Source organism: Panthera uncia, assembly GCF_023721935.1.
Source record: "Panthera uncia isolate 11264 chromosome B2 unlocalized genomic scaffold, Puncia_PCG_1.0 HiC_scaffold_24, whole genome shotgun sequence".
NCBI lineage: Eukaryota > Metazoa > Chordata > Mammalia > Carnivora > Felidae > Panthera > Panthera uncia.
In genome coordinates this window covers 59,259,118-59,278,361 of record NW_026057580.1, presented here as the reverse complement: position 1 = coordinate 59,278,361, position 19,244 = coordinate 59,259,118, and the positions used below count along the sequence as shown (strand labels likewise).

At 46.5% G+C, this 19,244-nt stretch overlaps 1 protein-coding gene across 1 annotated transcript; it reads right to left on the bottom strand.

Moving 5' to 3' along the window:
* Positions 1–11,417: 11,417 nt before the first annotated feature.
* Positions 11,418–18,768, bottom strand: PRDM13 (PR/SET domain 13). Its single transcript, XM_049653175.1, has 4 exons — positions 18,625–18,768; positions 16,981–17,112; positions 16,559–16,679; positions 11,418–13,168 (listed from the first exon to the last, which is right to left on the bottom strand). Exons 1-4 carry the CDS (start codon positions 18,766–18,768, stop codon positions 11,418–11,420), a joined length of 2,148 nt encoding a protein of 715 aa, XP_049509132.1.
* Between the last annotated feature and the right edge of the window lie 476 nt (positions 18,769–19,244).

The window sequence follows — 19,244 nt, the reverse complement described above, 5'->3', positions numbered from 1 at the left end:
TCTGTCTCTCTCTCTCTCTCTCTCTCTCTCTCTCTCTCTCTCTCTCTCTCTCCCCCAAAAATAAACACTTAAAAAGGCAACGTAGTGCGTGTAAGAATATGTGTAAGTGCTACACAACCACTTTCATGTTTTGCATATTACTTTCCAGTCTTTAAACAAATACATGTTTTTAAATAACTTACAATTATAATAGACAATCATTTTCATTCAAATTTTCTCACTTAATATTTTCACAAAGACTTTTCCACTGTTTTATCTTAGTAATTATTTTTAACATTGCTTCATAATATACCATAATATTGATGTTCCCTAAATAACCATGCCTTGATTTTTAGTACTTAGGTTGCTTTCTTTTAATTTCCCTTCTTTTCATTGTTTTAAGACTTAATGCCACAGTGAAAACCCATGTGCATATAACTTTATGCTTTTGTTAATTTGCTAAATTGTTTCTCTAGAATAAATCCTCAGAAATGTGAGCTCTGAACACAAATTTATATATATAGCCCTAGCAAATTTTTCCACATTGCTGGACAAATGGTTTTAGTGACATCAGCAAACTGTATTTGCAGTGATTTCAGAATATTACTGGCATTATCTTAAATTTTTATCTAGTTTTTATATTTAAGGATATTTAACGTGCACATCTTTAATTTCTATGAGAAAGAACATGCTTGCACACCTTTGTTTACCAGCAACTTGGTTAATTCTTACCGTCTGCCATTTGGTTACTGAAATCTTGAAGACTTCTCACAAATCTTAATGAGCTATTTTTTTTTATTTTTTATTTTTTAAGTCATCTATATGCCCAATGTGGGGCTTGACCTCACAACCCCAAGATCAAGAGTTCCATACTCTACTGACTAAGCCAGCCTGGTGGCCAATAGCCCCATGAACTACTGATATATTGCTATTATGTTGTATTAGTGGCAAAACTGGTATTTTCCTTAGACTATTATTATCTTTTGTTTTTGTGAGGGGCTAACATAAGCTTGTGTTATTTATATATGTAAATGTGTCTGACGTTCTTTTTCTTTTTTACGTTCTATTTCTCAATAAAACAGAACACCTCTAAGATCATCCTGACTTGAAGTGCATTTGCCAATAGCCCATTGACAGTGTGATACTACTGAACACGTTGTAACTGTCCTGTCATTAATACATTTAACTCCTTCCTCTTGCTCACACTCCCCTACCGGGTCACCAAATCCTATGGAAATTACCTCAAATTTAACTCTATCCTCCCTTCTCCTCTCCATCCCTATTACCACTGTCCCTAACCATCTGTCAACTGAAATGCTAAATGCAACTGACTCTTAACTGGTCTCCCTGCCTCCAGAACAGTCCTCTTACAATAAAAACTGCCTGTTAGTACCAGCTTAGCTTTCCAGGGGCCCTCCCTTTATGGCCCCTGCACAACTCTCCAGGCTCTCAAAAACAAATAGCCAGGAGGCACCTGGGTGGCTAAGTTGGTTGAGCATCAGATCCTTGATTGCAGCTCAGGTCATGATCTCATGATTGGTGAGATGGAGCCCCGAGTCAGGCTCTGCACTGATGGTGTGGAGCCCACTTGGGATTCCCACCCCCACTCTACCCCTACCCCGCTCGTTTGTGCTCTTTCTCACTCCTGCTCAAAACAAATGAATAAACTTTAAAAAATAGCCAACATGCTTTGAATGTTTTACTCTGTGCTATGCACTTTGCAAACATAACTTCAATTAACCCTCACAAGAACCTTTTAATTTAAATATAATGCCATTGTTGTTCCCATTTTACAGATGAGTACATCGAGGCATATAGTGGTTAAGTAATTCGGCCAAGTTTCCACAGCTAGGAAGATGCAGAGGCAGCATACAGACTTGGCTCTGCCTAATTCCCAAGCCCATATGCTCTTAATCACTGTACCACACTTCCTCACAGATGGTTCCTCAACTCTCAGCAACACTGCCTCCCTTCCACTCTGCCCACCAGCAACACTGTCCTGCCTAGAATTTCTCTCAAACATCCATGCTGCTTCTCTACTCAGTCTCTTCATTCGTGCTATTCTGTCTCCTGGAAATGTCCTTCCGTCTCTCTTTACCCTTGACCTACATGATTCCTACCCATCTTTTGAGACAGTGCAGGTGTCACCTTCTCTGGGAAGTGTTTTCCTATTTAACTTCCTCCCTATGCTCACTCTCCTCTCTCTGACTGAGGAGGTGTCCTTCTTCTGTGCTCATCTCCATCACCCTACACAGCACATCATGCCATCAGTTTCTGTTCCTGTGTTTGCCTCTCTCCCTGGACCATGAGTAGCTTGAGACTATATTAATCATCCCACATCCTCAGCCAGTGAAATGCCTGGTATGTAGCAGGTCCTCAGTGCTTCACCATAACTTTCAGAAGAATCAGAAATTCAGAGTGTTTAATCAATTAATTCTGGAATATTTTTTAGTATCTCCATGTAAAGCATGCCAGGGATTTTTTTTTTAAGCAAATGACAACACCCAATATATGTGTTAGACAAAATAAGTGACTAATGAGTATCACAGATCACTGTGGAAGTACAGAAGAAGAAAAGACCACCTTGGACTGGGACAGTCAGGGAAGGCTACAGAGAAGAGCGGAAATTTTAAAGGGGATTGAAAGATGAATAAGGCTCAGAAAGCAAAGCTACATATCAATCATCTAAGTCTAGTGTTTAACCAAATATCCAGACTAGGGACCTACAGCTAGCAATGGAAGGCAAAGCCGAGAAGTTGATATTCTTTCTCTTGATCTTGAGCTCTATCAGATCAGCTGTGCACTTATCTGACTGCAAAGTGCCAGATTCAAGTTTTATTCCAGAGCATTTGTCAGTAATGAGCATCTCACCTTACCTCTGAGACGATTTCCTAGGACAAAAAATCATGGAAATGCTTCTAAATAAAAGCCTAGAGATTGTTAGATCATGAGATACACTAATAATAATAAAATGTCAGAAACATGTGCAGCCCTATGTAATGAATTCAACAACTATCCTAAGGTCAGGGAGGTCTTCCTGCAAAATACACGTCATTCTGTTTACATCAAACACAGAAAACTCATTTACAAGTGAATGTCATTTTCATCTTTGTTCCATGGCCAAGTGCATCTCATTTGCATTCGTTTGTTTCCCTACTGGAGTGCTTGCTACTGTTCTACAGCTGGTGTGGGTTATGCTCTGTACCTACTACTTACTACCATAGACCCACACCCCAGCCATCCAGTTATAATTCTGAATTATAATCCCAAAGATGATTTTACAGAAGGTACTTTAAAATTTTTTTAATGTTTATTTATTTATTTTGAGAACGAGTGTGTGAGCTGGGGCGGGGCAGAGAGAGAGAGAGAGAGAGAGAGAGAGAGAATCCCAAGCAGGCTCCATGCTGTCATTGCAGAGCCAGATATGGGGCTCAATCTCACAAACCATGAGATAAAAAAATTACTAAAGTACTTTTAAATAATACACATCACAGGGAAATCAAAATTTGATGGTAATGTTCATAGAAGAGAACTTTAAAAGTTCAAATGCATGTGTACGCAAACATACATTTTCCATGTTAGCCTAACATTAGGATTTCCATGTTGTCTGACATGGAGAAGTACAGTTCTATAGCTCAGGTCTCCCAAGGATTCTCTACCAAATTCCCCACAAAACAAAAACATGGGATGAGGCCCCCAGTGTTGCCTCCCTATTGCAGAATATGGTCAAGAGCTAAGGGTGACTGAGCCTTGCAATCACAGAGGGAAGAAATGAGTTGAGCAGTCAGCCAATCATCCATCTTCTAGACATTGGCCTGATTCTGACATGATGCAGGCCAGTTCAGAGTTTTCACTGACCCCAATCCCACCTGCACCTCATCTACAAAATACCTGCACCACACCTACAAAATTCACTTAACATAAGCTATTCATTGAAGCATTATTTATAGAAAATAACCCAAGTGCCATCACCAGGAGAATTAGTTAAATAACATGTTTGTATGCTATGCAGCTGTAAAAGAAAAAAAAAGGAGGAAGTTCTTTTTGGGCTGCTCTGGAAAGACCTTCAGATTATATGATTAAAAAAAAAAAAAAAAAGTAAAACATGGGGCTCTGGGTGGCTCTGTCAGCTGAATGTTTGACTCTTGATTTCTGCTCGGGTCATGATCCCAGGGTCCTGGGATCGAGACCGTGTGGGACCCCATGCTGAGCATGGAGCCTACTTGGGATTCTCTCTCTCTCTGCCCCCTCCCCCCACCTCTCTAAAAAAAATTAAAAATTAAAAACGTTTTAAATTAAAAAAATAAAACAGAAGATACAGGAAAAAAATCTTCAGCTTAAGTATATTCATTCTTGAGTGTTTATACTTAACAAAGAGAAACACCAGACTTAACAAAAAGAAACTACAATGACTGGTTACAAAGTACAGGTCCACATTTTGTAAGTTCTGAAACTCCTAGGATTTGGGAAAACTGCTTTAAGAAAAACAAGACAAAATTAGGATTAGGTCTTGGAAGAAACTTGTGCCAGTGAGCTTCAAAATAAATCTACCCCTAGCAATTACCTCTGAGTAGATAGGAGTATACAGAAATGAGAATTTAAGACTCCCAAATATAAACCTATTTATACAGTTGTTATCTTTGAACATGTGAGTATATCACCTATTTAAAAACAAAATTACATTTTTAAAAAATGCCTGTCTCCAGGCTCCAGCTGCTGAAGGTCTCATTCCTTCTCCACCTCCTTCATTCTATCAATCCCAACCCTCCTGTTCTAGTTTGATTTCATTCCTGCTGCCTTATAACTACTGGGATTCTGCCTCAGCCTGGCTCTTTCCAGATGATGTTGTGCCTGGCATTCTATTTTGATTTGGGCCCCATATTTCTCTCTTTCGGTCACCCTTGGGTGCACCATCAGCAAAGCAGTTTCAGGCCAACCCAGCCCCACCCCTGACCTTGCCTGCCTGGCCCGGACTCCCAGGAATCCAGCCTGCTACATGTGAAAAGAGTTTGGAAACTGACAACTATATCATTGGTGATCAGTCCCAAGGGATGCTAGGATCCTGGAAAATTTTTAGGTCCTAACTTGGGAATTGGGTGATTCTCTGGCAGGACCCAAATAATCTTGAAGTTCTCAACAGAATCAAACTATCACACCTTTATTCCTGGGATCCGCAGGACCACAGGTGGACCACTTTAGACTCACCCCTATACACACGTCTTTGTGTTTAATAAGACTAAGTCAGGCTAAACTGAACCCAACCTTATAGGAATTTACCAGAATTCAAATAATTTCGAGTACATAACAGGTCAAACATGGTCTCTAATTTAACTCTGATTCCAGCTGGAAAAACCTGGGAACCCATTAATCTTTCAGCTCACCTCATCTTTGTCCTATGACAATAGGAATCAAAGTTGAATTTCTGGACACTTCCTATGTCAGTCAGATGACAGTACTTTAAAGAGGACATACAGCATGTTGAGAATGACGCTGAAGAGTCAACAGGCCTAGGGATGAATCCTGGCAATATTTCTAGCTAGCTGTGCAACACACACCTTATTTCCCTTATCTGTAAAATAGGTTGTTACAAAGATCACATGAGATAATGAAGGTTTAGTGAAATGAGTGCTATCCAGGAAACTTTAAGGCAAAGCTATTTTTTCCCTCACTTTATGAGGAGAATATTGGCCATTATGAATATCATGAAGTCCCAAACTACTAATTCAAGACAATAACACATAAACTGATTTGGGAAAGAAATGAAGGGCACAATATATGTACAAACACCTATAAATAGCAAAGACAGTACCTAGACCGCATTTCAGTGATTTAGCTTTAAATAATTCGGAAAGCCTATTCTATAAACCCCCTAATGTATTTGCTTTTCTCTACATCTTCTTGGTTGCTAAGGCATTTCTTTCTCCAGCTTGCCGAAAATCACAAATAAGCTTATAAAATGCGACATCTTCCATTGACTCATTTCTCATTGGGTTGACTTTTGGCATACCTGAAAGCATTTTGTTGCTCACACATGTGTTCTGCCACGGTCCAATACGCTCAAGTGAGTTTAAACCTGACCTGGTCATGTCTCCATTTACCTTAAGGTGATAATTCGGGAATCGACTGCTCAGTGTCAAGTATAGAATCTTATCTTTCTGCCGGTTGTCAGGCATTAAAAAAAAAAAAAAAAAAAAAACTATCTTTGACCTTCACTCTGTTCTTATGGACAGCCATCTGCTATTGCATTGCATCTCTCTTCACTATATCTCCTGTCGCATAAGACATTTCCACCTAAGGCTCTCTACACAAATCTCTGGAATTGAATGTCTCCCCGTTCAAACACAACTTGCCATGGAACGTTGAATTTTCAGTCAGTCTCAACTTACAGGAACATTACTCTACTGCCAACATTAAGAATAGGAAGTATGTGTTTGCAGCCACTTCCCACAATACCAAACTATGCAGAAGCGTGTGTGAATAGGGGGGAGAAAAATAAAAGGTAGAGAATACTCACATTTGGATATCTAACGTATTTCATTTTTAATAAAGTTTCCTTACTCTACATGAAAATGTTCCTGAATCTGTTTAATTGTAATTACAAAAATCTGTCTTTTATGCTCTCGCTTCCATAGTTTTAATACGTTCTGGTTTAGTTTTTATGTACTTACATGAAATGTTAAAACTTAAACAATTAAAAGCATATTGTCCTTGAAATAAAATCAGTGTCCTTAAAGGGCTTACATGCGTACATACAGCCCTCCCCCCCCCTCCCCCGCCGCAGCGTCGGTCCCTTTTTAGCGCCCTGGGACGGTTCGCAAGCCAAAGGCATTAACAAGTTGTCTGCCGTACAACCGGTTACACCTAATTTGAATTAAACCACAGTCGCAGATGACAGAAGCGCTCCTTTCATCTTTTGTAGGAAGGTCACCCAGCCCAGAGCGAGCGCCACGCTCCTTCTGGAACTAAACACGTTGGCCCCGCCGTCTGTTGAGTCCTCCCCTTCACAACTCACACCTGGGTGGCCAAGGGTCAAGTCTGACCTCCCGACGGCGCCAGCGCCTATGCCGCCTTCCCTTTGGGGAAGCAGCAGATGGCGAGGGCGCCGCAGCGCTGGTGCCGCTACTCCCCGCCACAGCAGGGCAGCAGCACTTAAAAATGACTCGTTAGGCGCCTGGAACTCCCTCCGCCTCCCGCCGTCCGCCGCGGCGGGGGCGGGAGGAGTCACCGCGTCTCTTTCCCCAGCCAGGGCTCCCGGACACTACACCTAAAAGCGGCGAGACTCCACACCTCTGCCCCCACTCAGAACCCGAAAACCTCTGTTCCCAGGGAGAGCGAAGCCGTGAGTCGCAAGAGCGCCGCACTCACTACCTGGCACTGCAGCACCCACGCAGGAGACGACACAGCCAGCGGGCCACGGGTTCCTGGGAGACCGCTCCTGCCCAAACCTTCGCGCGCGGCCAACCCGCCACCAATAGCAACCCTGGCTCCAAGGGGTGAGCCAATGGGAGCGCTCGGGCTAAAGCGGAGCAGCCAATCATCGCCCTCTCGTCTCCTGGGCCCAGGCACCAACACCAGCCACCGCTCTCCTGGCGTTCCCCTGAACTGCATGCGGTTCTAACCTGGAGACGCACCGCTACTCACCTCATCCGCAGAGTCCAGCCAGTAAATGAATTTTCCCCAGAGCAGGATTTTGAGGAACTGCAGCTTTTACTGTGTGCCCCGTTCTCTACCCGACTCAGGAGGGGAGATGTTCATGCGCTCACCTCCGCGGCATGCTTCTGCGTAAACTCACCGCGCAGCCCAGCGTTTCAAAAATTAGCGAAAGCACGAGAGCGTTCTTCCCGTTCACTTAATCGCTATGAACCATTTGAACGGGTCAACGTCTGAGCTTAAAATAGAAGGATGACTTGATAAGGGGTCTGAGGAAGTTTCTCTTTGGCAAAAGTGTGAAAGGCCTTTACTTACTGAAGTTGGGGCATGTTTGTTGGGGGCTAGAAGTGAACCAAGGGGAGAACAGCGCTAACACTTGTAAAAGGGCGTCAACACTTACCTCGTTAGTTGGTGTCTTCAAAATAAAACCACGGAGTTGGTAGGGTTATTTTACTATTGTTTGAGAGCTTACTATGCATCAGGCTTTATGCTAAGCAGTTTACCTGCATTAACCCATTCAATCCTCACAACCTCCCTATTGCATAATTCAACTTGTTTTACAGATGAGGAAGTCGAGGCAGTAGACCCTTCATAATTACTTGTGGTCATCAGGATGAGAAGGAAGGAGGGTTGGGGGTGGGAATGGAGACAGAGATAGGAAACTGAAAGAAGTCATCTGAGAAACACTAACTCAACTGAGCCATTTAAATAAGTAGTATTAGGGGCGGCAGGGGTGGCTCAGTTAAGCATGGACTTCGGCTCAGGTCATGGTCTGGTCGTGAGTTCAAGCCCCGCATTGGGCTCTGTGCTGACAGCTCAGAGCCTGGAGCCTGCTTCGGATACCGTGTGTGTCTCCCTCTCCCTCTCTGCCCCTCCTCCGCTCATGCTCTCTCAAAAAATAAATAAATGTTTAAAATTTCTTAAATAAGTAGTAGTAATGTTACTGATTGTACATCACTGATTTGACTTCACAACTAAAATGAATAACCACATTAATTGTATATGATAGTGTGCACATCCATGGACAAATATACAGGTTATGTGAGGCAACCTATGGAGAATTACAAATGACCTGCTATTAAGGACATTGAGAATTACAAATGACCTGCTATTAAGGACATTTTAAGTCTATATTCAACTTTCATTTTTCATATTGGAATTTATTCGAATAACCCAGTCAATATCAAAGAGGAAAAGGCAGCTAGGGAGTTTTCTGTTTTATTAAATTTTTATCAATTTAAAATGTATTTCTTTGACCAAACTGTCTTTATTTCTTGAAAACAATAAGAGTTATAGGACTAAGTAGTGAGCTAGGAAATGAAAGAAGGAAACAAAACTTTTACACCTGATAAAACTTTTTTTGTTTTAAATCTGGGCAGCCTTTCTCACTTTCCCTGAGGACTCACACAGTCTGTTTTCAGGAAAGTTTTCCAATATTTCTCTATAAGGGTGGATTTTGTTTCAAGCAATAATTGCTTCAAAGGGCAAGACTCTGATACTATGAAGGCAGTGAGAAGCCCTGGATGTCTAGAGCCCAAGCTGAATAGGCAGCTGTGTGGGTTTGCTTCCAGTTCTGTTGTCAGGGCCATCACTGAACCTCGTGGGGCAAGCCCATGGTCATCCTCTGTGGGGAGGAAAGAAGTGAAAATAGCAGTAACATAAGGATTTGGCAGAGAATAGGCTCTCAATAAATGGTAGTATCATTGTCACCATATATACATGCTACTTCACACATATTTTTTATTTCTCTTTGGGTTTTCTTTTACAAAGCAAAACATCTTCTGGTTAGCAGACACCAAAAACCTGTAATCCCCAGGATCAGTTTTCTCATAGAAAAAATCTTTTTTGCTGATCCAGCCCCCATAAAAGTCAGATATCCTCCTCACCTCACCCCCATGCCTCTTGCTCTGATGGATTACAAAAAGTCTCTGCCAGCCATCCAGTGACGTCTGCCATGTTCCCAACTGGGAGACAGCTGTGTGGGAACTGCTGCAGTACTCAGGATTCAGAAAATAAAGGTCATTTTTAACTGAGTTAAAATCATCAGCATCATATCCAGATCTTTTGGTGCCCTATAAGAATCTTCCCACCAACCTCTGGGAAGAGTACTAGAGACCTGGGCTCTTTGGGTACCTGCCCTTAGTTGAGGAGATGGCTCATCCTCCACTTCTACATAACTTCAGTGAAATGCTCCCCTGAGTACGGGGTTGGGGAGTGGCATAGGAAGGGGAGAGGGTGCTTTCCAATTTTAGCCCACAGAAATATATTCTTTACGATAGTCTTCCATTCACTAGTATTAATTTTTTATACCCATAAATGAAGTCATTGCTTCTAACTTTGTCCTTCTCATTATGGGCCTCCCAGTGACCTTGAAGTGTATATTTTCTCTTCAGGAAAATGGGACACACATCAACAGCACGAGATTATTGGAAAGAGTACATGGAGAAAAGAAAACTACACAGACGAGTAGATCAGCACCTCCAATAATATCAATCCTCTTTTAGCATTTGTTAAATGAAAACTAAAGTGTATGAATCATAAAAAGCACGGAGCAATTTTCCTTTGTTTGCTTCCCAAGGAAACCCCTGTCAAAATGGTACATAGCAAGAAACAGTGATTCTACAGTTCCATAATTCTTTTTGATGAGGAATATGCATTTTTTCTTGAAACTCATTAGCTTCTTTCCTAAACATGAAAACTCTTAGCATAATTAACCTGATTTCAGAAAACAGTTACTTTGCCCGCTATCTGGGAGCATGTGAAGTACACATATTGGAAATAGTATATTTCCCTATTACAACACTACTTAACATTTACCTTATGAATAGTCAAAGTCTTCAAGTGTCCTGTGATTCATTTTATTATGGAGTCTTCTTGAAAATTGTTTTCGAATTAAACTCTTTCTTTAAAGGATCTGCTGAAATCGCTAAGTGAAGAAACTGTCATGTGTATCTTTATTTTTATTAAAGATTGCACAAACTGGAACCAAGACCAAAATACTGAATCCACTGTACATCATTCATGGTAAAACAACATACATCACATCTGTACTCTACCAAATAAGACATTTTCTTTAAAATTATATATTGCGTGCTTTTAGATTCATGCTTTAGATATTTTACATTTGTCATTACTCTTTTATAAATAATTGCAACTTGACCAATTTGCACACCTGCTACCACTATATAGTCAATACGGGAAGGCATAGTCTTTGACACGAGAACAGATGAAATGAAAATATTTGGATAGATGGATGGATGTCACGTCGACCGAACTTTGACTACTGTTTTGCCTATTTAGTGAAATGCTAATGTAAACACACACACACACACACACACACACACACACACACACCATCGTTTCAAAAGGCACAATTTCCTCCACGTTAAAGAACAATTTAAAAATACATGGCAGTTAAAATCGACGCCCTCAAGGGCGCTGTGAAGTTCACATTAATGCGATCCTAAACCTTGAGAGCAGACCTCCTGGGTGGTTCATGGGAGAGACTACCCGCGGAGTCCAAGGGTCCACAGGGACCCGACGCGCTCCGGCTACGCAAAAAGCCAGATTTCTTTGAGCCATTTCCAAACCTTAGCTCTGAATTTCACTATAGGACCTGGGACCTCTCACTGTTCCAAATCTGGCGCACAACCAAAATAAAAACGGTTTTGTCAACCGGTTCACTCTCCAGGAGCTCCTCTCTTCTCCCAAAACAGAACCACTCGCTCCTCCCCAACTTCTTTTCTCCGTTCCCGCCCCCCTAATCCACCCTTTCCCGAGAAGACTCGTTATGAGTCGCGCTCGCCGCCGCCTCCAGCCTCAGGGTCGCTCTGGTCGTCCGTGAAGCAGACGTCCACATCGCTGTCGTTGTCGCTCTTGGGCTCCCCAGGCTCCGGGGGGTAGTCAGGCTCCGCGCCGGGGCCATCGCCCGCCTTGGCGAGCAGGTTTTGGCCGGGGTGGCGGGACTTGACGTGGCGCTCCAGGTCCCGGCGGCGCACCAGCACCTTGCCGCAGAACTCGCAGCGGTAGGGCGTGTTGCCCTCGGCGTGCAGCCGGATGTGCTTGTTCAGATTGCTGGGGTCGCCGAAGGGCCGCAGGCACACTTTGCACTTGAGCGGCTTGTAGCCGGTGTGCGTCCGCATGTGAATCTTGAGCCCGTACTTGCGCGAGTACAACTTGCCGCAGTAGAGACACAGGTGGCCGGTCTTGGACTTGCCGGCGCCGCCACCTACGCTGCCGCCACCCCCAGCGCCTCCCGCCGCCACGACGGCGGGTGGCAGCGTCCCCGCGTCCAGGCGGCCTCGGCTTTTCCCGGCTGCCATCTCGGACAGCTGCTGCGTGTGCATAGCGATCTCTCGGTCGATGCTAGCCAGGGAGCCGAGCTCCGCAGGGCTTAGAGCGGCAGCTGCCGCTGCTGCTGCCGCCGCCGCAGGCCCGCTGAAGTAGGAGATGGACTCCGGATACTTGAGCAGCCCGCCGAAGTGCAGTTTGAGCGGGTAATAAGCGGCGGCGGCCGGTGAGCCGTAGAGTAGCTCCCCGTTGTAGACGGTAAAAGCCGGCATGACGGCAGGTAGGTGGCTGCACTCGCCACCCGGGTAGGCTTTGAGCCCGCCCGCGTCGAGGGCCGGCAGCGCGCAGCGCTCGACGGGCAGCCCGGTCGCCGAGGGCAACTGGGCGAAACGCGCTCCCGGCAGCGCAGGCGCCGCTGGCTGGGCGCGTTCCACATGCTTGAAGGCTGACGCCTCTTCCGGGGCCCCGGGGAGCAGAGGGAAGCTGCGCAGGCCCCCCGAGCAGGGTAGGCCAGGCGGCGGCGGCGGCGGGTCCCCCGAGAGCAGGCACTTGGAATGGTGATGGTGGTGGTGCGCATGGTGGTGATGGTGGTGGCCGGCGCCGCCCGCCGCGGGGTTCTCCCCGCTTACCGGGCGTCCGCCCGCCCGGCCCCCGCCCAGCAACCTGCCTAAGGCCAAGCCGGACCCAGGCTTGCCGCCGCCCTCCTCCCGGTAGGGGTCGCCATGCGCGGCCGCAGCCGCCCTGGCCAAGCCGGCAGGCTTGAAAGCCGAGCGCACTCCGGGATAGAAGGCCAGGCCACCGCCCCCAGCTGGGGAGCCGCCTACGATGCCGAGGAAGTGGCCGTGTCCCCGGGAGGCCCCGCTCATGTCTAGGGCGCGGTCCGGCTGCTCCTTGCTCTTCTTGGACTGCCCCCACTTGGCCGCGGGTGGCGACGTGGCCGAGGGCGCAGAGGAGGCCTCGCGCTTGATACTCTCCCGCGCTCCGCAGGCCTGGAGAGGCGGCGGGGCCTGCGAGTGGGGCCGCAGAGTGCCAGCCGGGGCGGCCGCGGCAAAGTCAGGCGCTGGGGGTTTCGGAGAGAAGGGAAGGCCATCCGCGCCCGGGGCAGCGCTTTGGCGAGCAGCGTGCTCGTGGTGCAGGTAGGTTCGGCCCCCGCCGCTGCTGAGCACGCAGTGGAAACGTAGGTGGGCCTTAAGGCTGTTGGGGTATCTAAACGTCCTCCAGCAGTACCAGCAAATGTAGCGCTCCTCCCCTGGGCGAGAAAGAGTGGGAAAGCGACCCCGTCAGAGGCGAACAAGCGAAAGAGAAAGAAAGCGCACCCAAGGCAAAGCCCAGATTTATGACCAGAGGTATGAGCAAGAGTGTTCTTGGGGCCCAGAGAGTGAGTTAGTTCGGTGGCCCCACTGTAGCAAGGACTCCGAGAAGCCCCAAATGGCCAACTTTGTCACCATCTCCATCCTCTGCGATTACTCAGAGGCCAAAGGGGTGACCTGGGCCTTTCCAACGAAGACTTCCTCCGGGCCATCCGAGCAAATCTTCCTTGGGAGGGCAGCGCTCAGGCAGGCTGGCCGGGGGAAGAAACGAGCAGAGAGAGCAGCTGTTGCTTTAAATCAAGTGTTGAGGCTGTGCTGTGCCCGGGCCCATCTGTTGGCGTTTGCAGAATAGGTGGCGTATGTCAAGGAGTTTGGATAAACTGAACAAAGACCAATCTAATGGTCGTGAGCGCCTCATTACCAGGCGAGACAATATCTTGTATGTATGGGCCATATGTAATCATTCCTTTTCATACAACAATGCCTTTTATGTCCATTACCCACCCTTCCCACTGCCTCCCAGCCTTAAACATTTTGCCTGAGGTTTCCCTGGAGCGTGACCAACTGAAGGACCACATAGGGACTATAATCTGCTATTCTTCAAAATTATTTGTATCTTTATTTCCTCTTTAACCCCATTTAATTTGATGAGAAAAAAAGAAAACGCCCTATGTCCTTATAGTCTAAAAATTGAAGGATGATGTCGTATTATGTTCTCCGTTGTTCCACCTGGTAATTAATTAACTCCTAGAAAGCTGCACCAGTCCAGGCGTAATAATAAAGTCCTTGGAAAAGATAGTTTAGTTTTTATGAAATGAATATATAGATAGATATGATAAAGATACTCAGCTTTTAGTAAGCATACAATTCTCTACGAGGAACTATATGCATGTTTTCGCTGTCAAGCCTTTTTTTGTGTTTAATATTATTAACATTAGTTGTTTTTAATTTGGCCAAGGTCTGGGAACACAATCGAGGGACACAGGTATGAAACAGATTGTGATCACATGGTGGAAGTTAATTTTCACTTTAAAACGGTCTTGTTATCTCTGGACAGAAAACAGCGATTGCAGTTGGGTTTCTTTTTTTGGTGTTATGGTTGCTTGATAATACTGAAGAATGTCTGTGAGAAAGAAGTTAGTTGAGCCACAAGGAAGTACCCAAAGTTTGTCTTATTAAATTCAATGGAAAAATTAAATTCCCTCCCCCTTGCACACAAGCAGCTCAAACTTCTAAAGCATTACTACAAAAACAACTGAAAAAAGTTCTATATCTTCTTCCCTTCATGTGTTTTACTTTCAGCTTTGCATAAAGCAAGTAGTCCCTCTAGATAACTAAGATGCAAGGATCAGTTCGTTCCAGCTGATGCCAAGGTAGGGCAGAAAGCAGAGTGGGGGGCGAGGATTTACCTCCGAGAGCCTACCCTAATTGTTCATGGAAAACTTAAATAAAATCATTTCAGTATTTCTGTTAACTTGTATTGAACATCCCTGTAAAATAAATCTGGAAAAAAAGAAGAGACTTCCTGGGTTCTCTTGCTGGGTATGCTGATGTAACATCTTAAATAACCTCCCTTCTCCTAAGTTCAGAACCTCCCTCTCTGCCCCTTTTTAAAGAAGGAATTTTCAAAGGCTGCCCTGGAATGACTCTAGTCAATCAAAAAGCCAAGTAAGCTTCCTTCCTAAAACAAAGGGTCCATATTTTCCTTAAAATTACTATGGAATTGAAACCCACTGGAGTTAATGGTGGAAGAATAGCAGCCTTCCCTACTTATTTCTTCATCTTTTCAAGAGTTAAGCAAATTCTCTGTTTCATTATGTTCCTTTTTCAATTTATTCTAACCAACTGATATGTTCTCCGGACTCTGAAATCCAAGTCATGCCAAAAGTGTCAAACACACTTCATGAGTGACTTTGCCTCCTCATCTTGGTGTAACCCTGAGGTTGCCAAGATTTCAAGTATATCAAAGGTGGGGCAGTCAGGGTTCAGAATAGCCCATGCATTCCCAAAAGGAAAATGGTGTTTATTCTGACATCTGTTCATAAGCTTAATTGGCTGAAATGAAAACACGAGGGCCACCACTCAAACAGGTTGCTTTTGTATGATTTGAGAGTGCCTAAGGAGGGGTGTTCTGTGTAGAAATGTCTGGCCCCTAAAGGTCAGCAGCTGTTGGAATTGTCCTGTAGTGGCAGATTACAGAGTTCTCCACTACAGATCTTTTATCATGCTTCTCTTTTACTGGGAGAAGTTGACAAAAGAATTTAATATAATGTAGTATAAGGAATAAGCTACTTTAGGATAATGTTTTATGAATACTGTACACACAAGTCTACCCACAAGACAGTGATACTTTGAAGTGAAGTGATTCGTCATTCTAAATAAGCTTCATTCTGTCTTATTCATGGTTTCTTAATTCCCACATTTGTATTAATTTCTTTAACCCTATTTCTAGACAGATGAGATTTGAGCAGGCAATTTGGGAGGACAGCGTGTTAAAATATTTCACAACATTCATTATATTGACTTTAAATATAACTGTGTCTTTAGGAGAAATTACAAACCTTAACAATTGACAAGGAAAAAAGAAAGTCATGGAAGCTTTGTGAATTAAAAGGGAGGTCTCAAGATCTGAACTCTTGTAGCACCACCCAGATTTTTTTTTCACAGACAGTGTTCTTCAGTGTTCTAGGGGAGGTTTGAAAATGTTCTTCTCTTTAGTTACTGCCCCTTATTTGCATAAATCCACTCTTGGCTTTGGAAGGGATCAAATAAATCTAAGAAGAAACTGGGATACAACCCAGATTCAATTTAAGTAGGGAGGGGGAGATGAATAAATACCATTTAAATGGAAGGGCTTCAGTACCTGCCAACAGACCAGCTGTAAGTACCGTAATGCTTCTAAAATCCCGTGGAAATACATTACTGTCCTTCAAACCAGTGAAGAGAAGCCCTTCCACCTTCTAAAAACGTTCCAGGTTTGAGTTATGCTTTTTGGAGCTCATGATGTGATTAATTATATGTTAAGGTTTCTTTATGGATTCTTAATTGAGTAAATAATTGTCTCTGGGTATGCAATAGGAAAGGATAGCCCCCATGTTCATAAAGTATTTTTTCGGTGTCGTCGCGAGCCAGATTATTGTCGCTATTGTCATTTACTGTTGATTGTAAGGTGGTAGTGGTGACGTCGTCTCTCTGCTCACACAGACAGGGAGCATGAATTCAGTTTTACATAGCTCGAGAGAAAGGCCCTGGGGTCGCGTCCAAAGAACGGAGAAGGGCTGGACTCTCACCCACCCGCGCTGGCCCGGAGGCCCTCTCGGACTCAGTACCTTTCTCGTCGTGCGTCGGAGTTGCAATTGTGGGGATGTCGAACCACTGAGCCAAGGAGTTGGAATACCACACGGTCAGCTCCTCCCCTGGCTGGACGTCTCGAAGAGCTCGGTAGAAGATCTGGGACACAAGGAACGGGACAGCTTGCTGTCATTTCCCTGGGTAATCGGTCTAAAAGCAACTAAAAGGAAAGGTTCAAATCCCCGCTCTGACGCTGTGTGACCCTGAAAAAACTATTGGACCTCTCTGAACCTCACTTCCCTCATTCTTCAAACGGGGGAAATAATAGTGTATGCCTTAGAGGGTTGTTGAGACGTTTAAATGAAACCTCCAGCTAAAGCGCTTTGTTCTTAATATTGATGGCCACCTCAGTAACGGTTAGGTAGGTAGAATTGGCAGTGGTGGGGGAAGCCCACAGTACCTGTCCTCCGGGTAAGTCTGCAATAGCTTCGAGAGTCTGTTCCTGGGGGTTCCTGGCTGCCCGGATTAACCCTATCCATTCCAGAGGGGAGCCCCCCGACTCGTCCACCAGCTCCCCTCTCACCATGCGCACCTGCAACACAAGCAGTGGTCGTTCTTCCTCGCGCCACGGCCAGGCCCACAATCCAGAGGGAAAGTTTATCCAACACCCCACCCGACTCTGAAAAATGGTTGCGTTCGCTTTGGCCAGACCTCTGTGGGCTGCTGGGAGGAAGGTAATTCCTAGGACCCTTGCTTAAGGAAGGGAGGAAGACAGGAGGCTGGCTACTATAACAGTCCCCTCTCTCGTCCCACCTTGGCAACACCAAGAGCGAAAGCATCCTCCGTGAGAGGCTGGGGGGTGGTCTTGTACCAAGATGTCCCGCACCCCCGCCCCCGCTCAGTTCCTATTCTTGCGGTTCTGAGATCGGTCGTTAATATAAGAGAGACGTCAGCCCCAGAACCCAGAGTTTCCTTCACCTCCCTCTCGTGCCTCCCCAGGCTCACTGCACAGCGCCAAGATGCGGAGGTGCCTAGGAGTCCGGCAGCGAAAGTGTGTGAACGAACATCGCGGCCGCAGCATGGCCGGCTATTTAAAAGCAATTAAAGCGCGTGTAAAGAAGACTTTAGACCGCGGGGAAGAGGGTGATCGCGTAGGGAGTCACATGCGGGTCCCGCTGGCCCTGCGCGGGAGCAATTTCTTACAAGAAAGCTCAAGGCAGCGACTAGGCAAAGCTAAGGTCCTCTCCCCCCCTCCCCCACCACCCCCCACCGGACTCCTGCCTTTTTTTCCCGGTAGCTGTTGGAGAACCTTTGCCGGCTGGGACGCCTCAGGGCGGAAGGGAGCCTTTAAAACCCGACTCTGCTCGGGGGTCTATACGAAGTTCGGAGAGTTAGAACTGGCGGGTCGGCCCCGACGCCTCCCAGTTGCGACCCTGGATTCTCAAAGCCTGGCTGCAGACGCGCGGACCCGGTGCCCCAGGCGGGTGGGCACTCCTCGCCCTCAGTCGGGGCCCCAGGGGGAGCCACTACCTGGATCACTCGCCCTCCATCTACCCCAAACCCCAGCAGACATCCGCGGGGGTGGGGATGGGGGTACGTGCTAAGAACTGAGAGTTTCCGAAAGATTGTTTTTTTCGGAGCACATGAGATTAAATTATTTTAAGGCGAATTTAAGCCTTAAATTAGCGCGTTGAAGGGAAGAAGGTAAGAAAAGTCTTCAACGCCCTGCGCGCTGTGTAACAGAGAAAGGGCGCATTTGCGGGGAGACCCGGCTCCCCCCCCTCAACACACACACGCCTCTCCGAACGAGACTCGGGAGCTTCAGGGAAACCGCGGATTCTGAGTGGTCCCCTCACGTAAACAGCCCCATGCACCCCGCCCCGGCGCTGTCCCCTCTCAGCCACGTCCTTTCCCCAAAGCTCGGCCCACGTCCAGCTCTCAGTTAATGCGACTTGCGAGGAGTTACTGGAGTCCCCGGGCCACCTAGCAGCATTGGCAGGTAACGACTCAATCGCCCCTTTCTTCCGCTTGCCCTATCTACCACTGCCAGGGCCAGGGCAAAGGGAGGCGAATGGCTGGAGGCGGAGGTCGGAATGGCTAATACCTTTTTCTTGGGCCCGGGTTCCCTGCGGTCTGACAGGTACTTGCCCAGCTTGAAGGTTCCAGGCACGGGCCCCAGGCGCAGACCGGCCGGGATGCAGCAGTCGGCGCTCACGCTCGTGGCCGGAGCGCGGGCTGTTCCGTGCATTGCTGCCGCCGCCGCCGCCAGGCAGGCGCGTGGGCGCGCTGGGTGCAGCACAGGGCTCGGGTGACAGAGCCCGAGCGGCGCTCGAGCCAGAGAGCCGCACCCCGACGTGCGTCCTCCGCCCGCGCAGTGACGCGGGCGGGCATGCACTGCGCCTTTTCAATCAGGGCGGGCGCCTTTTGGCACCGCGAGCGCAAGGGCGCGGAGTTTGGTGAGAGAGTTGCTCTGCGCAGCAGCTGCAGAGTCCCACCCGAGAGGGTCACATGGAGTAGTTCCCTCAGCCCTCTGCATAATCGAGGCCTCTGAATGGCTGGCGCACAATGGTCCAGGCGACCTTCCCATTCCTAAAAATCCAATTTGTCAAGGGCGAAGAAAAGGCGCTGGTGAATCAAAGGTCCGGCGGGACCATTAATCCTCAGCATGGGGTATTGTCCTCGAGACAGTTACGATATTTTAAGTGACAAATCCACTGTATAATT

What these genes read in the sequence shown, in the direction of transcription:
- PRDM13 (XM_049653175.1), bottom strand. Translation starts at nt 18,768, where the DNA reads ATGCACGGAACAGCCCGCGCTCCGGCCACGAGCGTGAGCGCCGACTGC. An exon ending in AACCCGGGCCCAAGAAAAAG is followed by an intron (nt 17,113 to 18,624) that starts GTATTAGCCATT and finishes CTTGTGTTGCAG; the next exon opens with GTGCGCATGGTGAGAGGGGA. An exon ending in TCCGACGCACGACGAGAAAG is followed by an intron (nt 13,169 to 16,558) that starts GTACTGAGTCCG and finishes TTTCTCGCCCAG; the next exon opens with GGGAGGAGCGCTACATTTGC.